Source organism: Rhipicephalus microplus, chromosome X (genome assembly GCF_043290135.1).
Source record: "Rhipicephalus microplus isolate Deutch F79 chromosome X, USDA_Rmic, whole genome shotgun sequence".
NCBI lineage: Eukaryota > Metazoa > Arthropoda > Arachnida > Ixodida > Ixodidae > Rhipicephalus > Rhipicephalus microplus.
In genome coordinates, this window is record NC_134710.1 from 163,692,793 (window position 1) to 163,712,713 (window position 19,921).

General features: G+C 40.8%; 1 protein-coding gene across 2 annotated transcripts in view; it reads left to right on the forward strand.

The window, feature by feature from the left end:
* Positions 1-19,921, forward strand: part of c11.1 (maestro heat like repeat family protein c11.1) — a 235,084-nt gene that overhangs the window by 133,950 nt on the left and 81,213 nt on the right. For both annotated transcript variants that reach the window (XM_037428500.2, XM_075878112.1), the window contains exons 26-29: positions 4,672-4,824; positions 9,608-9,762; positions 11,199-11,364; positions 18,609-18,802. In XM_037428500.2, coding sequence (XP_037284397.2) covers positions 4,672-4,824; positions 9,608-9,762; positions 11,199-11,364; positions 18,609-18,802 — 668 coding nt within the window. The remainder of the gene's footprint in view (positions 1-4,671; positions 4,825-9,607; positions 9,763-11,198; positions 11,365-18,608; positions 18,803-19,921) is intronic.

Here is a 19,921-nt window from a genome sequence, read left to right on the forward strand (position 1 = left end):
TCAACGTTGGTTGCATCATTCATCATTGTGCATATAGCATATATATCTTTTTGCAACCTTGTCCATCATTCACTGCATATCTGTGCCAAGGGCTCATAATATGAATAAAAAGTTTAGTGAGAATAATTCCCTTGCAGTATAAAACTGAAGTGTTGTAAACACTGCCACGGTGCTGAATTATATTGTGTATTGTAGGGGAAATAATAAACACTATGGCAGAGATTCAGATACTTTATTTACACGATTGTCAGCAGTCGCAAATGTAGGTTGACCTCTCTTAATCACATAGCAAAAAAAAAGAGCGTGAGCACATTCATTAAAAAGTATTTTTAATGTCTTTGAAAAAAAACAATCAAAAAAAATTAATTCTGGTGAGCCAAGGTGGCTTCGGGGCAATGCTTGAGAGCTGTGTGGGAATACGCGTGAATTTATTTAAGACTTTACAACCGAAATTAGCTTTCAATTATAGGTCGACTCCCCCCCCCCCCCCCCAACTTCTGATTTCAAATTAAGACAAGAAGGGTTGACCTATAATCGTGTATATACGGTAGTTTTCTTTTTTTACATGTGGTTATGAAGGTGTGTGGTTATGTGTAATTAAAATAAATATATGGAACAATAAAATCTGATTACTTTTTAATTTATGTAGTAAAAGATGTATGTTATAATTAAAAATATAATAAAGCCAGCCAGTACACGAAGCACTGACCAGTATCTCTGCTGTGCTTGCTATACAAGTAGGCAGCCAGTATAGTATAGAGCTTAAGTTTAATTTCTTACCCGCAGTGTTCTGTGGAGCACTGCTACCACCTACCATGTTGGTCACAAAGCATGCGTACCTGTGTAATGCATCACTCCTCATCCTTTTTCTAGAGCACAGCTCTTATTTGCTCACTCATTCCTGGGATGAGCATTGTCCCTCAGCTTTGTTGTAACCAATGAAATAAGTGCAGTGAATTATCTCCTGGCTTGGGCGCCTTGAGCTACGTGACACTTTTTTTTTTGCCTGGGTAACTGGAATTATCTCAAAACCCCGAAACAAGTGTGAGAGAAAGGGGAATAAGAATAATTTTATATAAATAAATAAAAATGATAAATAATAATAAAAAGAAAAGATAAATACAGAATAGAAAAATAAAACAAAAACAAAATGTTGTTGGTAACTGCAGGTGACACTGCGGAAGCAGAAAATAATAAAATAAAAATAGAAGAAATGACAGTAGTAGGGAATAAAAAAATTAAACAGAAACAATCTAAATATTAAAAATATTTAGAAAACAAAATTGAAAATCAAGGTACCTAGATGTCCCTGAAGTTATTTGCATAAATATATCCCAACTTGCTTTGAGATTTTCTCACATTTTGCTTCAAGGGTATTGTAATTGTTGGTGACATTTCTTTCTTTGGCTGTCAGCACTCCTCAACAGTGTGCAGCCTCTATATTAAAGCGACATTGAAGAGTAAAATGATTTTTCTTGTATTCGTTAATTACTCTTTCACGGCCAGGAAAGTATTTAGTTCTAAACTATGCCATCACTGTCCTTGGTACTAACTGCTTAAAAGCTTCATAGTCTTGTTCAAGTAGACACACGTACACACACATGTGCACACGCGTGATTCACCTGCCATTATGTTTACATCTTGGAGAAGTTTGTGAGGGAAATTATAAAATAGTGACTCGATATGCTACTGAAATAGACCTAAATCAACGATTTTTGCCAGCATGAAAAGTACCCATATTTTTAAATATGTAACCGTCCTCTTTCGTGACCTACTCGCTTGTAATAGCAGGGATGTTAAAACTTTTCAAAGTTCCGGGCAGTGTAAACAGGAATGAATTGGTATGTGCTTGTTTTATTTTCTGCTTCACTTCCACAACACATGCGCCGATTTGTCCAGCCATGGAATGCAACATGTATGATAGGGGTATATGTTATGTGACTAAAAATCACGTGATGTCACGGAACAACTGGTTGCAGGACTAAAAACTACATGGCACCACATAATAGCTATCTACGTCGCTAAAAATGACATAGCGTCATGCCGTGACTAAGAACCGTGTAATAGCTAGTCATGTCAATTTTTTCCACCATGACCACATAACGATTATCACATTTGGGGGTCCAACAGCTGCGCCAATTGTGCCAAATTGATACAATTCCACATTTTTGTGCTGAGCTGCACCAAAATCATGAAATATGCTGAAATTGCGCCATGCTGCACCAAAATGCCTGACCAGTCTCAATTTTTTCAGTTACGCTAATTTCAGCAAGAAATAGAGGCCACCAATCAATCCAGGGATCCAGACGTGCAGACCCTAACCCTAAACCACTGCTAAACCAGGATCTCGCGAAACATAATTGCTCAGACAAAGTATACAGCGCCGCGCGCCCTTCAGTCTACTGACTGTCGCGGATATCTATTGGCGGGACGATGCAACTTGACAAAAATGCATTGCCGTAGCCACCAACACCTCGAGAGTCAGCAAACGCTGTTGCGGCGTGTTACGAACTAAAGCTGGAAGTGTATGCCACTGTCGACGTGCTGTGAACGCTGGCTTTGCGGGCGACCACGTTGGTTGCCATAGCAACGGCACAAACGATAAGTATGCGGTGCCGTCACTGGGCCAATAAACACGTTCTGGTGTTACCTTATCTAGTCAAACGCACCTTGCAATTGAGTCCAGAAGTTGTGCTTTAAACCTAACTCCATCGTCAAAATAAAGGGGGGGAGGAGGAGTATAGTAGTTCGAAAACTTCTTGGCCTTGTAATGCGTGCAGAACGCCACTAAATCCACTTTCGCCGCAGTACACAAGTGGCCCGCGCAAAATCATTTTAAAGTATGGGAGGGGCTGTTAGCACTAGTCAAAAGACATAGCACAGTTTGTTCAATTACTCATGGGTGTATGTACCTCATAATTGTGAGTACTAGTATGATCGCTGACGTCTGAAAAAGTTACTGGCAATTATTGAGACACCTAATGATATTGCTGCAGCCCTCAAAGAAAACTGTGTGCCACCTTTTTTTTTGCCACCTCTACTCCTCAGTTTTATGAGTCTCCCAAATCTCAAGGTCGCCAGCTTGGTAAATCCACATTTCAATCTTCAGAGTCTGTCAAAGGATTTGACTGGCATGGCAAATACCAAGGGGCTCTGTATGATTGTTTGCTGAGGGTTTATACTCACTCTGCAGTATTTAGAGAATGTAGCATGGTTTGTGCATTTCTTTATTAAATACGTCTTTTTCATACTAGTCCAAATGTGGTCTTTTGTGATTTAAAAAATGAGTGTTTTTTCCCCGTGACCAGCTGCGAATTTGAATTTTTGTGCTCTAAAGGTAACATTTTGGTGCTCCAAAATTTGCTCCGAATTTTCCTTTGGCTGTTGCACCTCTGCACATCACTAAAGTCGCGTAACAGCGAGTCATAACATGTTCCTGTCGTAAACTACATAACTATCCTCCATACTCAAAATTATGTAACATTACACAATAGTCACATGATTTGTTCCAACCAATACCACATAACATCCAGTCTTGGGACATGTTTTCACCATAAACTGTGTAACAACTACTCACGCCTCACGATACTAAAATCATGTAACAGTAGTCACATGACATGTTCCCACCAAAAACACTTCACTGCTTACAAGACTGAAATCTTGTAACAGCTAGTTACGTGATATTTTCCCACCAAAAGCATGTAAATAATAGTCACGTGAGATATTTTTGCCAAAACCACTTAACTACTCACGTGACTAAAATATTGTAACAGCTAGTCACATGGCATGTTCCCACTATAAGCTACATAACAACTAGCCATGCGACTGAAAATCACACACCTTCATGTGGCAGATAGTCAGGTGACATTTCCCACAAAAACCACATACCAGCTATTCATGTGAGTAAAATAATTTAACATCACGTAATAACTGGTCACATGAATAAAATCACAACATAGCATAATAGCTAATTGCTTAAAAATGTTCCTGCCAAAACCATGTGACATGTGTGTAGTTTGGGGAACCGACCAAAACCGTTGAAGGATAGCCAAGCTTAACAATACTACTGAGTACTACTAGCAAAAATTTAGCATTTCTTGCAAAAGCTTGGTACGTATTATGAGCAAAGCCTTAAAAAAAGCTAGGTCAAACACTAGCTCTGCTGTTGGTTCCAGCCGTGTGTGCAATCTGCACCTTTTTTTTATTAGTATTAGTATTAAGACCTTACAACAAACTTACAATGTGGTGAACATATTTTACAATGGCAGTGTATTTGTATGTAGGCTTGACTCTATAAAAGTTTAATTTAAATTATGTCTAGTGCCATTTTTTGTCTGTGTTTTCTTTTCTTTAGGATGCTAACCTCTCACGATTGTTGCCTTTCATTAATTTTTTGCCAACTAAAACACCATCTCCATCCCTTTTCGGCCCACAAGGCAATGAAGAACAGTAGGCTCGTGCAAACGCCTTATACCAGTGGTGAAATCCTGCATATAACAGCTAATTCACTGCTCATTTTTTCTTCATTCCCCTCTTTTTATTCGCCTTGCCCAATTCGCCAGTAAAAAGCAGCCAACCTGATGCTTTTCTGGTTTGGTAACCTCCTTGTGTACCCTTGCTTTCTTTGAATGTTCAGCTGTGACTGATTTTAATTTCATGTGCTTTGTGCAGACACTGGCCAAGAAGGCACCATCTATTCAGCTCCTTTCATTAGCAGAGACACTGCTTCAAGGTCTCAAGGATCCAGTGCCTAGCAGCTCTTCTGGTGCAGCTCATGTGCTTTCTGGTCTGCTGCAGCTGCGTGGTGCTGAGCTGCGAGCTGAAGTATGTATTACCGCTTTCAACATATTGTTAAAATAAGAATGAGGATAGTATTAAATTTATCAAGTGCTGCATTAGATAATACTGGATTGGCTAACTTTTGAAAGATTGCACTTGATAGTTTACTCAGGGTGACTTTTCTTTTTCTCTCTTTCGTGTTTCATTTCTCTATGAGGCTGTTGACAGCATGTTAATGAATAATGAATATTCCTTGGCTTTATATGTACTTTTTCTTTCTGTTGTCCTGTCGATAAACATCACATAGTATTTAATATGTTTGACATTGCTGTTAACCATTTAACCTATATGCAGCTTTGGTGGAGAGCTGCAAACGTTATGGTACTAATGCAGTGATTGGTAAAATTGATTATTGAGTAATCATGGGCTTTATTTTATGTTTGACATCTTTAAAAATGCAAAGCACAAGTATTGCCTGATAATTCCCCATCTGCTTTATTTCAGTGTCATTCTGATGTCTCGAAAAATTACTTATGTCCCCTTGTAAATAACTAAAATGAATGTTTAAGTACAAAAGCTAGAATATTGGGTCATTTTGACTGGAATGCACTGCTGGTGTTTACATTATAAATGTTACAGATTGTACGAAAATACTTCATCATGCTTCATTGAGTTTAATAAAGCAAAGTGGCATCTAGAGGGATTAGTTCTTTCACGAAGTACAATTTTATATGTTGTGTGGCAGTGTGTACAGGAAATGGAAATCCCAGTTGTCGTGCCATCTGTCACAATTAAGGCTTTTCAGCGCAGAGTTAAGAAGAAACATGTAAACCCTGACAGTGACATTCCCTTTTGAGAACCGCATAAGGTTTACTCGAGCTGAGGGGCCTGCTTTGGTCTAGGGCCTGCTTTGAATAGGCGTGACCTATTGGATCTAAATAAAGTTCTTCCATCCACCTGTATGACAGACGGGGCTTGCAGATTGCAGAGAATATGATTGATCATGAGGTTTGGAAGTGGCCCCGCCGCGGTGGTCTAGTGGCTAAGGTACTCGGCTGCTGACCCGCAGGTCGCGGGTTCGAATCCCGGCTGCGGCGGCTGCATTTCCGATGGAGGCGGAAATGAAGGAGGCCCGTGTGCTCAGATTTGGGTGCACGTTAAAGAACCCCAGGTGGTCTAAATTTCCGGAGCCCTCCACTACGGCGTCTCTCATAATCAAATGGTGGTTTTGGGACGTTAAACCCCACATATCATCATCATCAGGTTTGGAAGTGATGAAATACCATAACAAAAGGACATACAAGGCTTGGTCTCGCAAAACAGTTATAGAGGCAATGCACCTTAGGGTCTCAGTGTGTCAGTGTACATTGTCATTTGCAGTTGTGGCGTGCATAGTCATCAGTTGTAGGGACAGTCAACTTGCCTAGGCGCAAGAGAGGGCACCACTGCCTCAGCGCTCGCCACATGGTGAGATGGAGCAAACGGCGCGCGTTGACACTAGAAACACTCTTTCTGCATTGAAGGCTGAATGAAACGCTCACAAGGAACGAGAATATGCCCTCACCCGTGAGACACAATGTCGACGCAGGCAGTGTCTGCTAAGGAGTTTTTTTTTATTTGACTGCTTGTGCTGCACAACTATTCACTTACCATTCCATATATAATAGGCATTGGATCTTGACGCGCAATGTAGTGCCCTTAAGAGATTTCTCTTCTGCATAGTTGAACAAGGAAGACTTGCAGTGTTCGTGTCTAGTAAAAGCGGACTGCAGGTCTCTGTGTCTAATCAGAGCCCCAGGTTATGTACATTTTAATAGAGTTGAAACAAAATCTGTCGTCTGTCTCTCATTGCCCATCAGCAGCAGTCAGCATGTTTCAGTAGAAAACACCGGTCCATTACTGCATGCTTTGCCCCTCCCCAGATTGCATGTTAGTGGAGCTGTCTTTTTTCTATCGCTTTAACATGTTCATGGTAATTAAAACGTTCATCTCAATGCGAAATTTGGCCAAATGTTTTTAAGAGCTGTTCACAGTCCCTATAGCTAACTGTTGAGCTGTTCACAGTCTATAACTGTTGCTGTCCTGCATTGTTCATTCCATTTGGACGGAGGCTCTACAACAAAGTGATGGTTTATGTACTGTAACTGGTTGGCAAGAGTGTCGCACTGGCTGTGTTAGAACTGGCTGGCTCCTTCCACGCAGAAAGCGTCTGCTCTCCTTGCTGCTGCAGTAGTATGAGGTGTGTTAGAAAAGTAATGGCACTGAGTTTGTACTAATCAAAGTCTTCAGTTTTTCCAAGCAACAATGTTAGCCTCTTCAAAGCAGTTCTCTTGGGTAGCCATACATCGGCAGAGTTGTTCCCACTCTTGGTAGCAGTGCTGAAAGTCTATAACTGTACGGTTTTTAACAGGTCGATAACAGCCTTTCGAATGTTGTCCAGAGTTCCAACATGACTTCTTTTTAGAGCACGTTTCAATTTCAGGAAAAGAAAAATGTCATAAGGTCTCAAATTAGGAGAATAAGGGGTTGTGAAACAACACTATTGTCTTTTTATCTAAAAAATTCACTAATGAAAAAAGCCGTGTGACACTGTGCATTGTCATGATGAAGCATCCACTTGTCTGCAATGTCTCCCTGAGCAAAATTTGAACAATTTCTAGGCCTTCAAAAAACTGACTTGTGCCAGCGAAAACTGGTGCTCTTGATAAACAATGTTCCCCATACGCTTGTGTCAACTTTTCAAATGTTATACTCACAGATTCACCAAGTTTAACACAACACTTAATAGTGCAATGCTGCTCTAAATTCCAATGCTACATTTCTGTAACATGCAACAAAAACACATTTTCAATATGGCACTGCCAAAAATACTGTGTTAGCTGTACAGGTTTGTAACTCTGACTGAGGATGTGGAAAGGATAAACAAACTGGTCTAGCACAGGCCACTAAACACATCATCACTAGATCGCTTGCAGTGTTGCCAGTCTCATTTCTTTTTAAACACACCCCGTAAGAATTTTGCAATTTTTGTGATCATCTTATTCCTAAATCAAATAATTTCAAAATCAAACAATTTCTAAATCAAACAAGCATCTTGCAATTTTTCATTACCTTTTCATCACGAAAATGTGTGTTGGTAGGTTGAGGAGCCTTTGCGCACATGGGCATACCGTAGCTTCTGCACTTGTGATGGTATACTGGCATTGATGAGAAGTGATAGGTTGTATTATTAGTGCTATTTTTGTAGTGATGGTGCCTTTCTACAGCAGGATTATTTGGAAATTTTCGTGTCTCACAGTAGTACTGTAGAACTTTGCGTACTCACTTCTAACTGGCATGTGTACAAAGGTATTATGAAATGTGCAATGAGGGATGCCACGGCTCATTGTAGGTCTGCTGTTCTATTGGTTTTTGTAAAAGCAGTGCCACTTCTCAATGTGGACTTGCTTGCCACATAATATGCACACAATAAAGCCCAAGTGCCTACATAATTTAATATCTGCACTTTTAAGTAACAAGTACGCTGGTACTAAAGAACAGCCAACTGCGTACAGTATTCCAAATGCCTCCATCGCAGAGTTGTAAGGTGTGTAGCTTAAATGGTACAATAGAGTTGTAGTTGTTTTCTGTGACAACTTACAATTATAATTCTTTCTTTATTTGGCTCCAGCATGATCAGTTTGTCACTATAATCCTTTGTCTTCTAGTGCACGTGCTGCGAGTGGTGTACACCATTTTCACCAACATCTTGTAGCTCATTTTGGGTAGTTGTCAGTATCTTTAAAGGCCCTCATGACATGTGTTTCATTGATTCTCTCAGGCATTCCTTCATATCTGTCTGACAGAAATCTGAGAAGCACCTCTGCAGGATTCAGATTTCAATGATAATCATCACATGCTGATGCAGATACCTTTATCAGTGTTGTGTGAGGAACATAGGTAAAAAAAAAATTGTAGAGCTCACTCAGACTCGCTCGTGAAATACATTTTGCACTTAGGACTCACTAGGACTCAGAATCACCAAACTTTTCCCAAGTTGGACTCACTCGGACTCATACTCGTGAAAATTTTCTTCGTGCAGTCTTATTCGGACTCAAACTCATCAACATAATATGCACCTGGACTCACTCACACTCACTCACGGCTCGATCTGAGTCGGAGCGAGGTGGAATGAGTTGACTCATAGGCTCGTAAGTCTAGAATTGGCTTTTTTGAACCCGGTGTCAGTGCTCCTTGACACCGATATCTCATGTAATTGATGCTCTTCTCAATGCCTTTTGATTAGTACCTTTGAATACGACTTTTATGTGGTATGAAATCAGCAAGGGCATTTTTCAATAAAGAGATGACAAAATCAGATATATTTATCAAGAACTTCTCCGAAAGGGTTGATAGGGGGGGGAGTACAAGTCCTAATTACGTGATTCGCGGCTCTGATCAACAAATATTAAAGTTCTGTATGACCGAATCTGCTTTCAAATACCTTGGAGTTGATGCGATTGTAAACATGAATCCAGGTAAGGTTCATAGTAATGCTGAAGATGAGTATATATAGGACCATAGGTCGGCAAACATAAGTGAAATTCACTCAGACACACCAAAATATTCCTGATCTAGACTAACTTGGATACTCACTAAAATTTTCTTCAGTCACACTTGCTCGTATTCAAACTCGAGGAAAGTATTACACGCCCGTACTCACTCAGACTTGCGTCTCGATCTGAGTCTGGGTGAGTCGATTAGTGAGTTAGTTTGTCGACCTATGATGACAAGTCAATAATTTTTTTGAGTTATTATCTCAAATTCAGCAAAGTTCTTAACCCTCCAGGTGGCCCACTTCGTTGAAGGCCTGCACCAGCAGCTCTCGCACATCCACTCTCCCCAGACACAGTCTGAGGCGCTTGAAGTGGTTCGAACTTTGGCTCAACACCACTCAAGCCTCGTAGTGAATGCCCTCCTTACATATCCTTTACCTTATGACAAGTAAGTCATTAGAGGCAGCTGTAAATTCTGCCCCATGCGTGATACGTTGGCTTTCCATTGCGGTTTTGTGTTCTTTTTTATGTTCTTTTCTTTTATTTAAAGGGGATTTTATTTGTCTGTATATATTAAATACGCTTGCATTAGTAATTTCAGTTGCAAGAGAGCACTCATATAGTTAGTTTCTCTTCTTGTTTTTCTATTTGCACTGTTTTATACTCTCTACCGTGAGCCATATCCAACTAACTCAAGTTGCTGTCCTAATTCAGCATGTTTTTTATACATATGAGATCACATTAGATCTCATTAGAAACCACACTGAAGTGCAGCAGCTTCAGAAGAAAGCAGAGTAGTGCGATTGGCCTCGTCTGTATATCCTAGATTTTGTAACTTGTTTTAAAAATAATAAAACTTGAAACTTGAAGTGTTGTTATAAATTGGCTTGTCATTAGAGTTGAGAATAAGCTTAAAAGAACAGAAAAAATTCTAGCTCTCCAGCATTACTGTGTGATGAATATCTGTGCAACAATCTGCTGCCTGAAAAACATAAGCACCGCCTCATTGAAATGCAGTGTACACTTGCTGTATATGGCACTAGCCATCCAGAGTGATTTGCATGCAGTGTATCGACTACTACGCTGAATTAATGCTGATAATCTTGCAGTATCGTATGTACATGTGTGTTTGCCATGCGAGTGTCTGTGCTGTGAATTTCCATTCTGTTTTCTCACTGGTGTTTTTTGCTGCTATTTCAAATGTCTATCCATATGCGCATTGCACCCAAGTCATAATCATTATTCGGCTGGCCTCTACAACTGAAAATGTGGGTTATCTCATGCAGCATAGCATGGCAACAGCTCAACAATAAGTTGAGAGGTCAAATTAACAATATCCTCGCACATTGCATACACACCGCTGGCCTCTTTGCGGCCATTAAGCGAGTGAACACATGCCGAGAGAAATTCGATGTTGCACAGGTGACCTTTTCGCATGAAAACATTGCCAACAAGCAACAAAGAGCCCCATGCTGTCACTTTTTGCCATGTAAAAGTCAAGTGGAAACTGTGGCTCAAAGTTCCTTTGATAAACTGTAGAGAAAAACATACTTTTGAACAAAACAAATATTAGGAAATGGAACTATTTGTTACGTAGTAGATTTGATTAAATTGATGTTTGTGATATCAAAGGTGATTGTATTTATGTATAAAATGGCAGTGAATAGTATGCAATGGCTGAAAGAGTTCTAACAAAAGCTTTTTTTTTATTCTACTCGTAGGTGAAATCACTCTTAACTAAAACAAAAAGCAGTTGCATTGCCATGAGCATTCCCTTCTTGAAATTAGAATTCAAGAACAGAGTATTTTTTTCGTTCCCTTTTTTCTATTCGATGCAATATTCTTCAGGGCACTGTTAATTTTTCATTAATTTTGTGTGCACAGGCATGTATGTGAGTGTTGGTCAGCACTGGCCAAAGATCCTGCCATGGGTGCTAGTATTGTCAACCACCTGCTGGAAATGCTGGACAACCAGGGATCAACAGAATATCAGCCAGACCCCAAAAGCCAAAGAGGCACTATCAGAGTGGCTGTTAGGGATGTGCTTGCGGTGGGTACCTTTCGATTGAGGCTGTTGAAAGCACATTACAGGCTGCTAGTCTGTGGTTGAGTTTTTGGAGATATCAATAGTTCCATTGAGCTGCAAGAATGTAACGTTATTCTAATTATATATGTGGTTTTTCTACCCAGTGAATTAAGTTGGCAGAAAAGCCATTGCATGCAGAAAAACATAGACACTGCAAAGGGGTGAAGTTTTCTAGCCTTGCTAACTACATTAAAGGGGGAGGTGGCATTGAAAAAAAACATTTTTATTTGTTGACCTACAGCAATGAAATTTGGCATGCATACTCATAAGTGTCTCGAATAGGGAAATATGCAGTTTCATTACGATAGCTTCAGTAGTTCTCAAGTTACATAATGCTACATGGTCAAATTACATGGTCTGCTCGTGGAAAGCCTAGCGCGGCAACAAAACATGCCAGGAAGCTGCAAATAGTGTTGATCTTTACTCAAAAGAAAGCTACAGGGTATGGCACTCTAAGAATTTTTTAATAAGTTCTCCTTTTTTTTTAGAAGTCATCATGGCTGCCGACACACATTGTCAGAAACAGTGGCACGGACAAATCATCGTCTAGAAAAATAACAGGCCCATAAAACAGAAATTAAAGATTGCTGTACCCACAAGCAGTGTTCAGAGATTCAGGAAAAAAAAAACAATCAAAATCGGTCCAGTCATTCCCGTGCTACTCTTTCCACGAGCAATGCACAATGTCCAAAACACACTTGTGAGAAAAAGCCTGTCGAAGTTTTCAACAGGCTGTTTTCAATGAACTTTTTTGTTTCTCGTTGGATATTAATGAAAATTGGCACAAGCACTAAGAATGACCTCACAGTGCTTTCATAAAAGTTTTGAAGCGATATCACAAATACTTTACGAGAAACAAATTATTTCTTCATTGAACCATGTGGAGGGGCTGAGCATATTGTCAAAAAAACAGTATTCAGAAAGCTGCGTTTAAAGTTTCAACTTTTCTTTACGTCTCTAAGACACCTAAAAATTGTGATCTCAGGTTTGTCTTGTGATATTTGACTTCTTTTCATGATTTACTCCTTTTCATGATTTACAAAGAACAAGTATGGATTTCAAACCTAGTTCTTTATATGCAGGAGTGGTGTGATAGGTATGACAGAAAAGTTTGTAATTGAATAAAATCATATACTGAAATTATTACACATATTTTTTGTGCTGAAGTTGTAATTAGCATAATTAAGTACTTGATTACAAATATATTCACGGAACTTTTCTTTATTTGGAGAGAGGTTTATTGCATCAGAAAAATGGATCACACCATGACGGCCTATGCCTTTTTCCAAATAACAAAGTTATGGGCAGAAGACTGGTGGCACTGGAATTTCTAGCAGTATAATTAATGATACGAAACGGGCATATAAAAATTCGTGCCCCTGATTCATACATGCTCTTTCGCCGCTCTAGCCGTGAAACGCATCATCATACAGCCGGTCCCGGAAACTCTAATCTACAGCAATTCATTAACCTCGGAACATTCACAGACGTTCGTGGCGATATCAAGCACGACTCCAAGCACGTCTGAATTGCATCACAAAAGCTTATTGACAGCACTCCATATGACCGTGGGGTGCGCGGCCGCGTGGACAGTGCAGCCGGCGCGTAATGCACTTGCCGGCGGCGTTCGATGACGATGCGCGAAATGTGTAACTACGATGACAAAAAATCGGTGCGCACTGCACTTGGCATCGCATTTTCAAATGACGACGCGCGAAACTGCTAGCCGCTGTTTCGTGCAATCCTTGGCAGTGAGGGGGGGGGGGTGACGAGCTTGACTGAGTTGTTCGCTGCCGATGCATAAAGTGCCCGTACGTGATTCAGAGGAGCTAGCGAGTGATGTGGTACATTCCTTGCGAAGAAGCACGTCACCAAGAGTGTGCTTGCGCATCGTTCCTGCCCGCAGTCTCGCTGTCAGCGGAGTTAGGGCTAAAGCCGACTCCGATGACGCGCCGCACTTGTAGACCGCCGCGCGCCACTCGTAGTAATCTGATTGTGCATCCGGTGCGGCCACTCGTAGTAATCAGATCATGCCACCGCTTACAGCTTCGTTGCTTGCGAAGAAGCACGTCGCCAGGAGTGCTCTAGCGCGTCGTTCCTGCCCGCAGTCTTGCTGTCGGTGAAGTTAGGGCTAAAGACGACTCCGAAGATGACAGCACCTCAGCTTGAAGTTTTATGAAGACGATGTTTTGTGTCAGCCTGAGACATCCGCAGCCATTCTTGGCTTGTTTTGTTTACAGCCTCAAGTTTCCTGCTCCTCTGCAACTGCGTAGTGCAAACCTTTGTGCACAATCTTATAGCTGCTATGGTTACGTGTGAGGTCCCTTTGTCATTGGGGTGCGGTGTGCTGGCACCATCTGCAAAACTTTCTCCTCACAAGAAGGCCACCGGAGCACATCTTGGCCCCGACTACGAACAGCGTGAAAGGTTTAGGACTGCACCTGATATTGTTTCGTTTTTTTTTAGTATGATTTGCAAAAATGCAAATAATTATGCTCGGATGCATATACAGTAGACTCCCTTTAAGATGAACTCCAAGGAACCTCGATCAGGAGTTCGTCTTATCAGAAGTACCCCCAAAAATCAAATGCTAACATTCCAAGTATACCTAAATATGTTGCTTGAAAACACAGAATGATGTATACTTACAATGGGGAGAAAAGGAATAAAAAAAAGCATTTATTTGGCTCAGATTGTTAGAAACTATGTTTTCAAGTAGAGTACTTACTATTTAGACTCATCTAGCAAGTACTTGATTTCACAATTTAATAATAAATATGTCATGAATAAATTGCTACTACATTTTAACAATAAAGCTGTGAAACGACCTTGTAGCACGACCCTTTCTTCCATTTTACAGGCTAGGGGTCGGGAGGATACCAGCATTATGCGCTGACGTTTCTTTTCCACTTATCACGCTTTTTTTCATCCACATCACATTTAGCTTTCGGTATGCTTTGAGTCTTGGCGCCAGAAGTCCTCCCTCTCTCTCTTTTTTTGTTCTATTTTGCTTTCTTGGTTCGCCTCAATGCCCCTATCAAGACTATAATGTTCGTTGTGCAGAATCTTCGTTGTTGTTGGTCGCTGCGAGAGTTCGTCTTAACAGAAAAGGCGTGTTACGCATTTTGTCTTCAGCAGATTTTTTTTGTATTGAGTCTATGGGAAACCAAACACTATTTTGTTGTCTGTCTTAAGCAAGAATTCATCTTAACAGAGTTCATCTTATAGGGGGATCACTGTATTGTAACGCCAACCTATGCGGGGGCAGGTGGCTCATGGAAAGAAGTGATGCTAGACGAAATAGCGACATTCATGGGACATCTGATTTATAGAGGGATTATTTCTTCTATAAATGAGCACTGTGTGCAGTTATGTGCCCCCCCCCCCCCCCCCTCTCCCTCTGGGGAAACAGGCTTGTACAGCCATGTTTATCTGTTGCTATTTAGCACCATTGCCATTTCTAACACTTTACTTGCATCACTGTAGGTACACTGGCAGTAAAATACTGGAGACCATTGGAGCACGTGGCGAACAGCCCAATGGTGTCGTCTGACAGCAGCTTGAAACAGGGTTGCCATTGGATAGAAATAAAAAAAAGCCAGAATTCAAGCCAAAATAGCCATACCATTTTACTTTATTGGCAAATTCGTAGCCAAATAGAAGAAAATGTTCTTATGACAAGAAATTTGATAAAATCTATGTTATTTTGAGTATGTAAACAAAACTGAAAATAAGACCATAATTCTTTCTATCTGGCTTCAAGCCACAGGAGAATTACAAACAGATTGTGATAAATTGTTTTTTTATTTATTTTTGTAATTGTGTACCACAAGGCCTAGAGTATTGCTGAGGAGAGTGCATATAACACAAACACAAAAAATTAAGAGTATAGTGAGTAAAAAAGAACAATGAACAGACTTCCAACAGTCTAGTAAGCTTCGTGTTTTAAAAAACAATGATTTCAGTGTGGTGATAAAATAAGTGGTTTGTCAATCATGCTTTACTGGTATATTCTATGAAATAAGCTCAAGCAGTGAAAATTTTAACGTGGTGCTAGACAGGGAATGGAAAGGCAGCATTTCGTGGCTATTATGTTAGCAGTGCAGTTGTTGTCCTAAAGGATTTGGTCTTCCTGTTAATATTACATAATATATGAGCCTATAAATATTCATAAGTCACGGGTGCTAAAGCAACACTGTTCAAAAGATAAATACCATATTTACTTGCATAATGCCCACACTTTTTTAGCCCAAGATCTATGAAAAGTGTGGAGGTGTGAGAATTACTTAGGAAAAATTTTTCACGAAAACGTACAGTGCATAAAAAAACAACTACGAAGTGGCCGCAAATCGGGATTGACACGTCAGCAACTAACTCCAAGCTTTGAGAAGTACTAATCGAAACAATAAAACCACAAGTTTTATTGCAAGGCAAGGCAAGATTTATTTGTAGACATAAAAGCCACTAGCAAATAGTGTCTCAAGGGTCCTCGCACAAAGACCCTTCACGTAATCAAGAAACGCTGCCTCAACCTGTGGATATTACAGGTTGCCACCAACCTTGAGCTGATGGCCATCTGACATGCAATCGTTCGCAGTTGCCTTCTGAAGAAATTGAATTTTACCATCCATTCATTCCAGTCTTAGGCACATGGAAGGCTCGACACAGCAGCCCTGTTGTCGTTGCTTAGTGGACAGTCAATCACTTTCAGGTTGAAAGTAGCTGTGTAGCTTTGGTATTGCATCATACTGTAACCACAGAATGGACACAACAATCTACGCTACAATAGAATGCTGCAACAAGCACTTGGCACTTTGGCTTGGCTTCCATTAGACTGAGGCTCCGTGTGGTCATATTGCACAATCATCGTCAGTGGTTGGGAGAAGCAGACATTACAGCAGCAATTTTCGGGGATGCAATAATTACTCACAGAAAAAAAAAACTTATTTTTGTTGGGCAATTCAAGGGATACGAGAATTATGCAAGTGCGAGGATTATGTCAGTAGTAGATACAGTAGGCAGAAATTTAGTGTTTCAAAAAACGAATAGCCTTAACCTTGCATGTTCTGACATTTAGTTCAGTAAATCATATTTTGCACCTGGTGGTGCAGCAGCTATATCGTATTATTTAGTATAAGTTTATTGCGTTTGTATACATTTATGCAAGATAGTTCTTCCCAGAAACAGCGTAATTTTGAAACATTCGAAGTCAGTGAGAGCGTTAAACGTTTAGGCAGTTTTTTTTTTTTGAAGCTGCAGTACCATATTGATTACTATATTTACCACAATAGCAGACCAGCTTCATTTTAGGGTTGATATTTGTTTTGTGGGATGGTTCTTTGATTGACGCACATGAGCCTGTTGGCTTATGTGACAAAAAAAGGTTGAAAACAGTGGCTGATCTTTAGGCTTTCTTTTTTTTTTACATGCAAGAAATAGGAACTATGGCTACTAAATGCAGCTGAACGTAAGTTCAATGTAACTAAAAAGTAGCTATGGTGCCAAGTTCAAATTTTTGTAGCCAGACAAGGTCCTAAAAGTAGCCAATTTGGTGCAAAGTAGCCACCAACGGCAATCGTGCTTGCAACGCTCAAGAGGGAGCACTGCTCAGGCATGTCTTTTTCTTACCTGCAAGCTTGCTCGTTCACTAGCATCAAGTGCGCGCACATGGAAATGTCGAAGAAAGCACAAGGTGCGACTTCTGCAGTTGCCGAGGAAGCACCAAGTGATGTTATTGTAATAAAAATATGGAACTAGTACTGGCATTGTTTGGTGTGTCCCACACTCTTCATTTTGTTCTATGACTCTCCTCGGTGCTTGAAACATGCTTTACATCGATATTTCTCAAATCAACATACACGATGAAATTATCCAGCCCATTAATTTGTTGAATTTGATCATGCATGGTGCAATATCTTGTGGTGCTTGCAGCAAGTGTCTTGTGCCTATTCATGAGCACAATGACAAGAAACTTGGAATTCAGCTGTTTATAGCACAAAGCTACAAGAAAATGCACATGTATTTAGAAAAAAAAAGTTGACATCCTGACGAAAAGTTCGTCCTTCACCCCAGGCTAGGGCAAAGTTTTTTTTCAAATAGAAAACTTTTCAATCAGGCAAATCGCTCGGTGCCTCTGTAATGACTGCATAAGTGGCGCCTTGGGTTTCCTCTGGAGTTCTGGTGCACATTGTTATGCCACAGACATGGTCCTCGTTTGGGAGCAGCTCTTCTCACGAGATCGAGCACTGTTCCGGTGAACTGTCTCCCCCCTCCCAGCGTCACCTTTCATGCAGAAGGCGGCACTGTACAGTTTCAGGGACAACATTGCTTCCTCCGCCGAACCACCTTGCAATTCCAGGTATGGCTGCGTCTCCTCCTCTGAGCCCCGAGAACTGGTCTTAGAGAATGGACCAAAGACATTATTTAAGGCCGTGCCGGCCCCATGTTTAAAAGAATTTTGCCCCAGCCGACATTGTCGTGCTGGCCGGCTCTGTACAAACGACAACCTGCTATAGTAAACGCTCCTTCTTGTTGCTGTTTTCAAAACTGGTTGCCTCCCTATTTCGACTCCGGGCGAAGGCTTCAGCAAAGTCGGTTCGACTGCTCGCCGCTCTCGGCTACCGCTACCATCGCAACAAACAGGAAATCCTAACAACATGCTGTTGCCCCGCCGCGGTGGTCTAGTGGCTAAGGTACTCAGCTGCTGACCCGCAGGTCGCGGGTTCAGATCCCGGCTGCGGCGCCTGCATTTCCGATGGAGGCGGAAATGTCGAGGCCCGTGTGCTCAGATTTGGGTGCACGTTAAAGAACCCCAGGTGGTCAAAATTTCCGGAGCCCTCCACTACGGCGTCTCTCATAATCATATGGTGGTTTTGGGACATAAACCCCACAATTCAATTTCAACAACATGCTGTCGCAAAGAGCAAATGTACAAGATGGCAGGTAAAAAAGGACACTCGTGTGCAGTGCACGCACTGGTGCTTGGCAAACAGCTATCAGAAAACGTGGTGCATTTTTCCATATGCTCATGGTCTCTAACACTTCGACTGCTGCTACACTATAGTTTTCTTATATCTTGGGGCGCTGGCTTTTTTCTTCACTGCATCAAACTTTTTATCAGATGGCTTAGATATTAGGTATTTAGATTGATACTGTGATGAGCAAGCAATTTCATGCTGCTATTTTAATTCACTTTATTTTTCATCTAGGCCATCTGTGCCCTCCAGGAGATGTTCAATACTGCAGGAATGGAGTCCTGTGCTAAGGAGGCATTTGGCCAAGTTTTCTCAGCTCTTCTATTGGCTGCAGCAAGTTATGTTGGCGTCAGTGCAGTGAGCTTCACTCCAACAACCACTGCCTCCAAACAAGAGTCCGGAGCCAGCCCCAAACTGCTTCCACTACGGTACCAAACATTTCATTTTCTCTTGAAAACAGTAACCAGGAAACATGCGTCACATGTAGGCTTGTGCGAATGTTCGAGCACTTCGAATACCTACTTGAAAGAATATTTGCTTCGATTCGAATTTGAGTTATTGGAAATTTCAAAGTATTCAAAATGAACCAATACTGTATTTACTCGCATTATTTGCAGTCTCACCTAATTTGTGCACCCCAAATATTTAGCCAGCTTTACTAAAAAAAAAAAAATTTACTCGCATATTTTGCTCTCGCCAACATACGCACGAGAAGACTAAAAGCTGAAGAGTGCGCTTGCTGATACGCATGTTTCTTGCCATTGAAGGACTGTGTGTGAAAGGTTCAGTCCTTCGTTACCACCGTATTGTGGGACCTGGTTTCTCCCAGCATTATTCAGGAGAGCGTCAAGAAAATTGGGCATTTGAACATGCCCGATGGCACCAAGGGCGAAACGCTTTGGGAGGGCAGTGACAGCGGCCATGAAAAGAATTTCTAATTGCACCTCTCTATTATTGAAATGAACTAGACTGCGCTTGATCGGATCTGGTTGTTTAAAGTAAGTGCTAACTTTGTTAAATTAACAAGTACACTTAGTGTATGCTCCAATTTCTTTTTTATATTTATTTACCATGCACATTAGGACTATGTATATACTACTGCACATTATTTTGGATGCGTTCGTGAAATCTCTGTGCAATTTGTGATCCCCCCTTTCAGAGCTCCAAAATAGAAAAAAAAAAATGTGCAAATTATGCTAGTAAATACTAAAGGTGTGTATTATATATATATATATATATATATATATTAATGAGATCTAACAGACAATAATGCCAAGGAATTTATAGGGGAAGTTAATAGAACAAATGGAATGTAAATAAGAAGAAAGAAAAGTGGGTGAAAAAATAACCAGCCGTGAGCAGGAATCGAACCTACGACCTTCGAATAATGCGTTCGATGCTCTAACCACTGAGCTATCACAGCGGCCTTCCCACCATTCACTTTTTTGGGTTTATATGTGAATTTAGAAGTGGGAGTGTCAGTCAGCGCCATCTGTAAGCCAAGCAGCTAGTGTGAAACCACAGTGTTCAAATTTGCTTCAATTTGA